Source organism: Thermomyces dupontii (genome assembly GCF_041956625.1).
Source record: "Thermomyces dupontii strain NRRL 2155 unplaced genomic scaffold VTN31scaffold_12, whole genome shotgun sequence".
NCBI lineage: Eukaryota > Fungi > Ascomycota > Eurotiomycetes > Eurotiales > Trichocomaceae > Thermomyces > Thermomyces dupontii.
In genome coordinates, this window is record NW_027192318.1 from 56314 (window position 1) to 67609 (window position 11296).

At 49.3% G+C, this 11296-nt stretch overlaps 4 protein-coding genes across 4 annotated transcripts; 1 reads left to right on the forward strand and 3 right to left on the reverse strand.

The window, feature by feature from the left end:
* Positions 1 to 54: 54 nt before the first annotated feature.
* On the reverse strand, positions 55 to 1007 carry VTN31DRAFT_2368 (uncharacterized protein; the record flags this gene model as incomplete). The annotated part of the gene is made up of 3 exons (XM_069402528.1): positions 55 to 164; positions 226 to 845; positions 898 to 1007. 3 exons carry the CDS (start codon positions 1005 to 1007, stop codon positions 55 to 57), a joined length of 840 nt encoding a protein of 279 aa, XP_069257153.1.
* A 2284-nt stretch (positions 1008 to 3291) lies between these two features.
* Positions 3292 to 4308, forward strand: VTN31DRAFT_2369 (uncharacterized protein; the record flags this gene model as incomplete). The annotated part of the gene is made up of 1 exon (XM_069402529.1): positions 3292 to 4308. The coding sequence occupies one exon, from the start codon at positions 3292 to 3294 to the stop codon at positions 4306 to 4308; it is 1017 nt and encodes a 338-aa protein (XP_069257154.1).
* A 1003-nt stretch (positions 4309 to 5311) lies between these two features.
* On the reverse strand, positions 5312 to 7014 carry VTN31DRAFT_2370 (uncharacterized protein; the record flags this gene model as incomplete). Its single annotated transcript, XM_069402531.1, has 4 exons — positions 5312 to 5934; positions 5992 to 6545; positions 6598 to 6719; positions 6784 to 7014. The coding sequence occupies 4 exons, from the start codon at positions 7012 to 7014 to the stop codon at positions 5312 to 5314; spliced, it is 1530 nt and encodes a 509-aa protein (XP_069257155.1).
* A 1075-nt stretch (positions 7015 to 8089) lies between these two features.
* VTN31DRAFT_2371 (uncharacterized protein) lies at positions 8090 to 9634 on the reverse strand (the record flags this gene model as incomplete). The annotated part of the gene is made up of 1 exon (XM_069402532.1): positions 8090 to 9634. The coding sequence occupies one exon, from the start codon at positions 9632 to 9634 to the stop codon at positions 8090 to 8092; it is 1545 nt and encodes a 514-aa protein (XP_069257156.1).
* Positions 9635 to 11296: the final 1662 nt, after the last annotated feature.

The following is an 11296-nucleotide window of genomic DNA, read 5'->3' on the forward strand; positions in this document are numbered from 1 at the left end:
TTATTTATCATGATGAAATGATATACCTAGCTACTATTGCACGAGCTTTCAACGTTACAGCTTCTCAAAAGTAGGTTTCCGTTTTTGTAGGCCAGAAATGATGGCCGTTTCAACGTCTTTACTTTGCACAGCGGCACTGCTCCAGACGCGTGTATATCGGAGTCCTGGAAAGATCAGCGTTATTCTCGCAAACCATGTAACAATTCATGCTGCCACAAACTGTACCTTCTTCCACCGTACGGTCCCTGGAATAGTTGAGTAGTTCCTTGGTTCCTTGTACAGCAATTGGGCTCTTTGCAGCGATCGTTGTCGCCAATTCGATTGCTGCAGTAAGCGTCTTCTCCTTGTCCGGATACACTGCATTGACGAAACCGACACGCAGAGCCTCGGCCGCATCAAAGATCCGTGCCGTCATGGAAACCTCCTTCACCCACCCGAATGCGCCCACGACCTTTGGAAGGCGGTTCAGTGTACCTATATCTGCCGCTATTCCGATATCTACCTCCTTTACAGAGAAACGCGTGTTCTGTGCGCAGAGGCGAATATCGGTCGCGGTAGCTATGTCAATTCCAAGGCCAAATGTGTAGCCGTGGAGCACTGCAATAACGGGCTTCTCGCAACGTTCCAGCGACGAGATGCTGTCCTGGAACGTGGAGATGAAACGCCGGAGGCGTGTCGCCGCCCGTCCTGCATCGCTGTCCGAAGAAGTTACAAGGGTGCCAGATGCCTTGTTCACGTCAAGGCCGGTTGTGAAGGCGCGATCTCCAGCACCGCTGAGAATGATGGCACGGACGGAAGCGTCATGGGCGAGACGGTCAAAAATGTCGCGTAGTTCGAGCCACATTCTGATCGCCATTGATTAGTTGGGGAAGCATGAGGCTCCGAATGGGCACGTACGCTTCAAAGAAAGCATTCAATTTCTCTGGCCGGTTGATTTCCACGTGCGCGACATATTCCTTGGGAAAGGCCACGTTGAAGTACTTGTATGAGTAGGGTGTGTCTGCCATTTTCAATGCCTGTTGCTATTGCTTGAAGCTGCAAGTTCTTCAGGTCGAACAACCATCACAATCTGGTGCATCGATTTATATTTTCGCAGAGCTGCCCTGCTAGGTTGAGGAGTTGAGATGCCGAGGCACAACTTCGGTGCTCTGCCGCCGGAGGTAATTTCAGTTGTTACAGCCAGTCACAATCAGCATTTGATGCTTCAAGTCAGAGGCAGTCGAGGACTCGATGCATCTCGGTACCGGCACTTGGATGTAAGTACGCCGGCTATTCTTCGCAGCTCTGTGCATGTGGGCGAACGCGGTTTGCCGATAAGAATCAGGACCTGCGTTCAAGAACTTCGAGGCGAGGAAGAACGAACCGGCATCATGCATGTGAACTTGGTTAGTGACTTGTCCAAGACCTAAAATTACAGCTCTTAGCTGATAAATTACCATGCAAACCGAATAACCTGTAAGCAGTAGGTAATTTTCAAACGTCAAATGACTGCGCCCTGCGGCACTGCGCGAAATGCAATGCGGAATTTGCGTTTCCTCCTCATTTTCAAAGATCTCACTTTCGAAATTCGTTAGACGGGTACTCGCAAAGTGTCGACTTTCCCTCACCTCGCGCCAGAATGTGTTAATCACGGACGAGCTTGGAGACCCCTGCTGCCGAAATCGACACGGCCACTTGCAATTCGGTGACACAGCACGTCAGGTGGTTCAATTCCAGCGACTGTTTCGGCTTTCGTTGTTGCACTCAAATGTCCCCCTGAGCCGTGGGATTTTGCGAATAAATGCACTCCCAGCGGTCTGGGTTATAGACACAGGAACCGCACAGCAGCTTCAGAGAGAATCCTCAGCATTACTTCGCGTTTACCATCTTCCTGGCCAAAAAACCGATCTCTTGTCAGGGACAACAACCCTTACACGATTCAAATTCGTGGCTGGATAGCAAGCCAGTACGTGGTGAATCCCGCAATGGTGGTTCAATCATGTATAATCCAAAGTATCCCTTCACCAACGAAGGCCCTTTTGCGCGTCATTGCAGGCGTCGTTCGATTCCGCACACGGTGCTGGTGCGTCCCCTCGAGTAACTGCGGTGAAACTATCATCGTCTGCGGTACCTATACTAGGTTTAACGAGGGAGGAAACTGAACTCTATGACACTTATGGCTTGGTCTCGATGTTGATCATTCCTGCGAATGTATCCAGGTACCGTGACCCTTTTCGCAACTGTAATGTTTCATGCACCTTGCCGTTATGCGCTGGAGAAGTGTATGCTTCAACCCTCAAGCTTACAGGTCTTCTGAGCGTTCCTTTTCTGTTTGATTACTAACACCTGGAGGCATGCGTACGCCTATTTTTGTGGTTGCCGCTTCTGGCGTTGTTGCCCCGCAAGTCCACCTACAACATTTGTAATAAATCCAATCCTTGCATGTATCTTCCCTGTGCTTCGGATCACAAGGCGTCGTATGCAGACTGTTATCAGGGACTTCAGTGGCATATTTCACCGAGCAGAGTGTTACTCCCACTGTGCCAACGAGAGGCATGGAGTTCCTGCAATGGGGATTAGCTCCTGATGGATAATTCTCTACTCGAACGTACTCCGTATGAATGTGTCAGAACGACAGTGTTGATTCAGCCGATGTCAGCATTGGGGGCGATATTATCCGGAGTTGACTCCAGAAGTCCAGATATTCAAGCAATACTTCATATTCGTACATAGGTAGGTACCTAGGTAGTTATTTCCGCCAGGAAATTTGCAGAGGAGCTATGGTTGGTTCCATATACCCTCAAAATCATTGTATATGAATGTACACACCCATTCCCGTATGCGTGTACGGAGTATTAGTACTACTCCGTAGATACATGGATAGGGCACCGAGCGGACCACTAGCGAAGCATGGCCCAAGTGCTTTCAGTCTGTTGATTCAGGCCCAGATCAGATTTGATCAGATAACGCTTGTGCAGTCGACACATTTAGGCTAAATTTCATTGATGCTAATCTCAGTGATCTAATCTAATCTCGAATGAAATGTGGGGGAGATGCGGGACATTGTATGGAAAATAGCATCCAATCTTTCCAGACAGATGGGGTATAAGAGGCCATCAGGACTCATGAAGCACATACATGCTCAGAAATCGCTTGACATAGTACGGAGTACAGTGCGTGCGATCAAGCCTAGGACCTGATAACTGCTTCTTTATTCTGCAATTAGTATCGGAACTCCACACTTTGTGAAGTGAGTGGCAGGGCCTGTTCAGTGTCTTTCTTTGTGCCAAACTTACTTGGTTTTATCAGGCCATGTCCAACCCTAAACCTCTGGTGACGCACATCTACACCGCTGATCCCAGTGCGCATGTCTTCAATGAAAGACTTTACATCTACCCATCCCATGACCGTGAGACGGACATCGCTTTCAATGACAATGGAGATCAGTATGACATGGTGGATTATCATGTCCTGTCGCTCGATGAGTTGGATGGTCCAGTGACCGACCATGGTGTCGCCCTTCATGCAGACGATGTGCCGTGGGTGTCGAAGCAGCTGTGGGCGCCAGACGCTGCCTACCGCAATGGCAAGTACTATCTCTATTTCCCTGCTCGTGATAAGGAAGGCATCTTCCGCATCGGCGTGGCCGTCAGTGATGAACCGCATGGCCCATTCAAGCCCGAGCCAGAACCAATTCCGGGGAGCTACAGCATCGATCCCGCCGTGCTTGTCGATGAACCCGACGCTTCGGGAAAACAAAAAGCATACATGTACTTTGGAGGGATCTGGGGCGGCCAGCTTCAGTGCTGGGTCGAGGATCCTACGACCAAGCAGCTTGTGTTTGACAGCTCCCGTTCCGGACCGCAAGAACCATCAGGTCCCGGCAAGCTGGCGTTGGGTCCTCGTGTGGCCGAATTGAACGACGATATGCTCACCTTTGCTTCGCCACCGCGGGAAATTCAAATCCTTGACCCCGAGACGCGTCAGCCCATTCTCGCAGATGACCATGATCGCCGCTTCTTCGAAGCTGCATGGTGCCATAAATACAATGGCAAGTACTACTTTTCCTACTCTACTGGCGATACGCACTACATCGTGTACGCGGTCGGTGACAGCCCATTTGGCCCATTTATCTATCAGGGACGGATCCTCGAGCCGGTGGTGGGATGGACAACACATCACTCGATCGCTGAGTATAAAGGACGATGGTGGCTTTTCTACCATGACTGTGAACAATCTGGTGGGGTCAGTCATCTCAGGTCGGTGAAGATGAGGGAGATTATCTACGATGAGGAGGGGAAGATTCGCTTGAAGGAACCTCAACATTGATATCTGTTTCGTCGCTCGATATCTCCACAGATTTGATGCTCGGCTGCTTGTAGTTTAAACGAAAATGTCTTCGAATAGTACTTTCTGATGCCATTCTCTTCACTGGTCCTGTTTCTCGTGTATCGCAAACCGATCTACAAATGTACACTCAAGCATGAACTGGGTGAAATGAGCCAGTAGAAATGTCCATCATGGAGAATGAAATATCTCTGAAAGATTAAACGTGTCGCTCAACAAGGATCCATTCGTTTGACGGCTCGGCGTGGCGAAGGTATGTCTCAGAAGAGTCAATCAGTAGGGTTAGTTAGATCGAAATCATGGCTTCCAAACGTTGTAATTTCTAGAAAATACTAACACCAGGACTATTGCTCATTTGATTAAGGTTGTCGCTCCTGCAATAGTATCGAGGATTCACACATCTAATTTGATGGGACACAATCGAGTCATACTAGTACCGTGTGTGATTTTGAGAATTTTGTATGTCCAAACAGTGACTAGCTGGCACGGCCAAGTAGAGACGCATTCCAAAGATAAGAGATGGGACAGATTTGCAGAGCCGATGAGTACTTTTGCCAGGTATAAACTCACATTCTGGACGAGGGTTGGATCCTACTACTGCTGTACAACCACAGTCGCTATTTCAAGTGTTCCCGGTGATCCTTCTCAGGTTTCCGGGTTGCTGTTAATTGAGAAGCCACTGCGTGCCTCAGATACATGCAGCTGGAAGCAATTCGTAACTGAATGCTGCTGAAATTCCTGTCATATGTACGACGTACGTCTTCTTCTCCGCAGCCAAGATGGCATGGAACTACAGCTGAGCCATCACTTGCAGAACTTCTTTTGTATGCGCCCATAGAGCATGTCAAGATGGAAAACGCCATAGTAGCTACCTTACTTATTGACACTCTGCTGAAGACTGTTGTTACTTCGAAACATGTAAGAAAACTTGACATTTGAATCTGAAAGCCGCCGATTGCCTATCACCGCCAATCGACCAGCTGTGTTAGGTCTGTGTAGCCCCGTACCAACAGAGTCCCAGTACGGCTCCAAACACAATCGCGACTGGAGGAAGAAAGCCAAACCATGCACATGATGCGTAACTCACAGTTGCAACGACAACCCACCAAGGTTCAGCGGCTAGGCTTTGGCCACGGGTGGCCTCCGGAACCAAATATCCAATCTGCCACAGGCGGTAGACGGCGGTGAATACTAGCCCAACCGCGCTCGCATTGACCCCTCGAAGCAGGTTCACAACCCACTTTCGTCGCCGCAGAACCCGCCAGAAGCTGTTGAAGGCAACGGAGAGTATGATTCCAGGAGCAAATATACCCAAGTATCCGAGAAATCCTCCAAGAACATTAGATCGATTCCGCAACGCTAATGCGCCGAGGAACACGGCCATGTTGAAGTTTGGACCCGGAAAGGCCTGGATGATAGCAACGCCGATGAGGAAATCTCTGCTCGTTACCCAGCCTGGGTCCACAACGTAGCTTCGCAGAAGAGGAATAACTACAGGTCCACCACCGAATATGATTGTACCGGCCAGGTACATGTTCGCGAAGAGATCCAGGGGGAGGGGCGGTGTATCGAGGCTGCCACGTACAGCCATGATGACTGCAAAGGATGCTGTACCCGTGAGTTATCAATACCAGTTTCTCCGGCGAATTCGACCTAGAAACCTACCAAAGAATAAAGCGACCACGGCCAAACCAATCCGAGGACGGATGGCATAATGTGTCGATGATTGCTCCTGCGACGTCTCTGAAGTCCCTGAAGGTGCAGGCTGAGTTTCTGGAAGTTGGACTTGTTTCCGTGGTCGCGCTGCAGAGTCCACCGTTGATGACAATTGCGCTCTGTTCTCAAGAGGGATACTCTCTGTATCCATAACCTGTCCATGAGATTCGCGGTTTCGCCGCTTGAGCCGCAACTTTGCCCTGAGAATGAGACGACTCAAGCCTCCATCCCAAATCATCGTGACCAGGCCGCCGATTACTATCAGGACGGGATAATACCACAGGGCACTATAGCACATTCCGGCACATGCAGAAGCAATGATCAGCAGCCGACTAATGCGGTCTTTGATTGTTTTCTCCGCCAATTGCACCGCTGCGAGTGCAATGAGCCCGACTGTCGCAGCGTTCGAGCCGGAGAGCAGGGCATATACCGGCAGTGGAAGTTTCTCGTCAATTCGCTGCACACCGGCCGCCAAAGCGTACATGCCCAATGCTCCAGGTAAACTAAAGGCAGTCAGAAATTCTCCAGAAGATTTGCACACATATACGCACACACCTCCAGAACAACAGTGCCATCAGGGCCGGAATCAAACCCGCATGAAGCAGGGCAAGGCAGAATAGCATCTTCGTTGACGCTGGTCCAGGAAGAGCCTGGCAGATGGCGAAAAGCTCTTGATACTGAATGGTCATATAATCAGTGATTTACTCCTCGCCTACAATTCAAGGTGCTGGAGGACTGCACCGTCTGCTCGTCCACCCATGGTTCCTTCCCGTCCTTTCCCTCCACAAATCGCGCATGCAGGATGTGAAAGTGAACACCTGGCCCCCCAAATGCAGTGAATCCAAGATCCCATGTTCTTCGAAGCACGTCTGGCATTCGATGCCAGGGGGATGAGGAATCCGCAGGCCGTAGGGAGGCTTTCACACGCCTGCGGAGATCCATTAACCGTGAGAAAGCTGTTGGTGGCAGCATGGTCACAGCCTTGTCAAGACGACAGATGCTTGATGGCAGTCGGTACTATATACTCTAGTATTAATGGACAGAGTTTCGCAACATGCTTACTGATGCTGGAAAGCTGGACGGCATTGAAAGGTACACAGCAGTTTGAGCTTTGCACAGTGCACAGACGTCACGGCGTCAAGCACTCGTATGCACAGCCAATCTGCCGCTTTGTTCAGACTTCAGGAACTTCAGTGAGTCAGGGGATAATGACGAGTGGATCAAACGATCACGTGATTTTTAGCGATTTTTTTAACTCACTTCCATAGTAGTACATAGAGAGTACATAAGTTACTTACTCGAGTACTTTCACGAAATTTTTCCGAAGTTCTAAATAATCTTGACAGGCCTATTCGTCCAGAATAAATGTACAATCACGTGAGCTATTCCGTTGAACGGGTCACAAAACTACTCGTACGAGTATACTCCTTATAGGTTATGTGTCGGTCGGACTTTGGGCTTCGTGTTCCAGGTGGATCAGACACATGCCAAGAGAGAGGATTTTCACTCAGTTCAGGAGTTGTAAGTAGCTTCCTAGGTCGAACAAGATCAAGTCCTGTGAGTGCACGTACTACTGCCTTCTCAGGCTTGCTTGAAGGTAAGTACGAGTACTCCGTACTACCTACCTACTACGGAGTATAGTTATACGGAGTAATTGGTGATTGGTCAGCGAGGCAACGCCAGCTACCAGATTGATGATGGATGGGCACAGAGGAGTCATTGATGAAGAAAAACAAAGCCCTGGCCTGGTCTCGGAAGATTTGAATGACACGAAACTGAACAAGTAGTCGGCAATGAGAATGTAGAACTTGATTTAATTCTCAGATGCGATTACCAAAGGGAAACAACTGTGGTCATTGTTGATGTCAATGGATAAGTACTAGGTACGATGGATGCTCTTTCAAACTTCGAAGTAAAACTGTGCAGCGCCACATGAGCCACTTTTCTCACGACAATCATGTCAATCAAGCTGAATAGTGAACTCCAAAGTCGTCACCATTCTGGATCATGTACTTCTCGAGCCAATCAAATGAGAGTCTCGGCGGCATCACATACTGACCTGCCTCATTGACTGCACGGGCCAGTTCGGAATGATATCGAGCAGGGAAACCAAAATCCTTGGGAAAGACTCTTTCGTCTGTACCCAGTAATAGGAGATCGTTCTGATCGGCATCTTGTCCAAAGTGTTTTTCAGCACGGCCTTCCACTTTTCTATCTCTGCAAGTCCAACCGAATGCACCCCCGAGCAAAACAAGAACATGAAACCTCGTCGGAAGGATATGTCTGTTCTGTCACAGATTTCCAAATAGTTCCGAAGCCGCTCCAGGGATGGTCGGACGGAAAAGACCGTCCAGTAAGGGGTCAAGTTATACCTGATTGATAGCCACGGTTCTGACAGGATGAAGCTCTCGACGAGGATAGAGTCGGTTGGTCGATTTAATTGCTTCTGCCACTCGCGGTATACATCGGCAACGAGAGGACTGGGATCTTCCGGATGATTGTAGTCCAAATACTTGACGTGGAAACCGTGCGCCTTTGCAAACGAGACAATGTCGTCGGTGAGTCTTTCAGAATATCCCCATTCCGCTTCTGGAACTTCGCAGTTGGGCGGAGGTGCGTTCCAGTCAGTACGATGTTTCTTTCCCAAGGCGCTATCTGCCACTTTTGTTGGAAAGGGTCTTTGCGACGCAACAAAATTCTCCACAGAATCAGACCCCTTGATGAACTCCTCCGGGCTTATTCCTCCAACCGCCCCACTCTGGAAGTAATGTCGCTCAGCGATTTTTGTACACGGCCATTTGTGGCCGCACCGGACAAGGATGATCGTCCCGTTCTCGCTCAAGGAGTCTAGCAAGAATTTCCGATATGCCTCGGTCAGTTTGATGAATTTGAGCCTGAAGTAAGCCATGTGACGGATCATCAACTGGTCCTGATTTGGATCCGCCATGTGGTATAATTCAATCGTTGTGTTTTCCCTGAGAAGATCAGCACCTGCTGACTTGCTCCATTCCATCGATGCCGTCATATCCAACTGCCCCTGCTTGATCGCTTTGCGTTTCGGTCGCTTGACGGGCATGAGGAGTGTCTGAGGTAACCAGGGGATATCCATTGCCGTGTAAAGGTGAGTTAATGCACCGTTGGAACTTCCAATGGCCACAGCCGGATACTTTCGGTGTGCTGGAAAATGTGCAACAATTTGATCGGCTATTTTCTCAGCGTCGAATGTCGACGATACGTCATCCGTAGCTTCGCTGGCGCCGACCTGGGAATATACACTATCACGCAAGGATGACGGGAGATAGTTGATCAAAGGCATGGCTGCGGCCAAGGACGTGGGGACACCTAGTTGCGGAAAGTCGCGAAAATGTAGATGTCGACTGACAGCCCGAAGCATGGATGACGCGGAGTCAAAGTCTGCAATGCCCTGAAGTTTGACATAGACACGGCTGAGATGGTCGGAACGATGCTTTGAAAGTAACGGAAGGATCTGATAGATTCGATACAGGATCATCATTTCCACAGTGACAATTGCGGTGCCAAATGCCCAAATGTTGGTGGTTCGGTTCTTGAAAAGCGCAAGGGCAGCACCCATGACTAACAACTGGGATCGAAGTAGGCGCGACCGCGCTGTCGCAGCATGTTCTCTTGTTTGGTTGATTGCCGTTATCTCTTCAAAGATTTCACGCCCGGCAAGCCTCATCTGGTCATCATCTTGAATGAGCAGATACCGCAAAACACATCTCGACATTTTCTCAGTTGCAGAGTAGTTCGCAGTGTGACCAGCTTGTTTCAGCACGTAATGCACCGCATTTGGCATCTTCCTTGATAATTCATCAACCCAGCTGCAGGGCGCAATGGGGTCCAGTTCACAACTCAACAACAGTGTAGGATGTTTCAAATCCGGCAGAACATCTTGGATACGGTATGCGGTTACCTCCTTGACCAACTTCCACACTTTCCGCAGCCCAGCTCGCCAATAATCTCGGAGAGAAATCAAACTCAATGAGGTCGGTTCATTTCGATCGTTCGCAGCGAGCGCAAGAAAGGTCTTGTACATCGGCTGACGACTTCTATCCATCGATGGACCTTGCAGGACAAGCCGATCAACCCTGTCTGGCCATCGACGGCTAAACTGGGCCAGGACTTGACAGCCCAATGAATTGGACACGAAATGTGCTTTTTGTATGCCGGCCGTATTCATCCAGTCGTGCAATCCCTGAGCCAGTTGGTTGACGGAAAACTCATCGCTCGGCCGCAATGCATTTGAAGACCGACCAAAGCCGGGTAAATCGGGGATAAAGACTCGAAACCATGGCGCGAGATGTCTTCCAAGGTCGTGCATGTAGCTACTGGCCACGACCATTCCATGAACGAGGATAACGGGGGATCTTTGATGATACGCTTCGAATTTCAGCAGCTGTTCCCGTTGGAAGAGTCATCCGTGGCGGACAAGACATCGTGTCTTGAGAATGAAGGAACGGGAGAAGTGAGAACATGGATATCAGATTCGTAGCCCGGGACATGGTAGAATGTTGATTGCAGGTGAACGTTGGGATTAAAGTCAATTTCGGCCATCAGATCGTCAAGCGAGAATGTCGATATTAAATCTAGGGCCAGATTTATCATGACTATCTGCAGTTTGTCAAGAACATAACGCCATTGCTTCTAATATCAACCAGGGCTGAGCGTTACCTATGATCCAATGACGTACCGCGGCCATTGCTTCGCTATTCAACATCCATACAGATTACCACGGGCCTGACGTAATCGTTAGCCTCATGGGAATGTCAAAATTCGTGATGTCATGGCTGTTTACATCAACTCCGCGACGCTGAAGAAGTTTGTGCGCACTGATATCATACTTCGTCCTCTCTTTATACGCAGAGCTTGGCGAAGACAGCAGATGAACTCCGCACTTCCCATCTGCCTTCATTCCAGGCTAGTTTGGACATGATCGCGAGCTTTGAGGCATGCCGCTCTGCATGATTCTATCAGCAGCATTAGGACAAGTTCTTCACTCGAACGGCTGTATAGGTACTAGTGTATACTGCTCATCCCTCAGAGAGGTAGATTCGAGGGTATTGTACGAGTACGACGACTAGACCATCTAGGGATTCAGGTGGGAAAAAGACTCAATGCTATCTGCGTCGGTAGAAAAAAAAAAAAAAAAAAAGCGCCTCCAGCATTCGACGGATGACTCCAGTTCGCATTGAGTGCCAGTCTGCAAGTACGGCATCGATAGCTGCGTGACAGG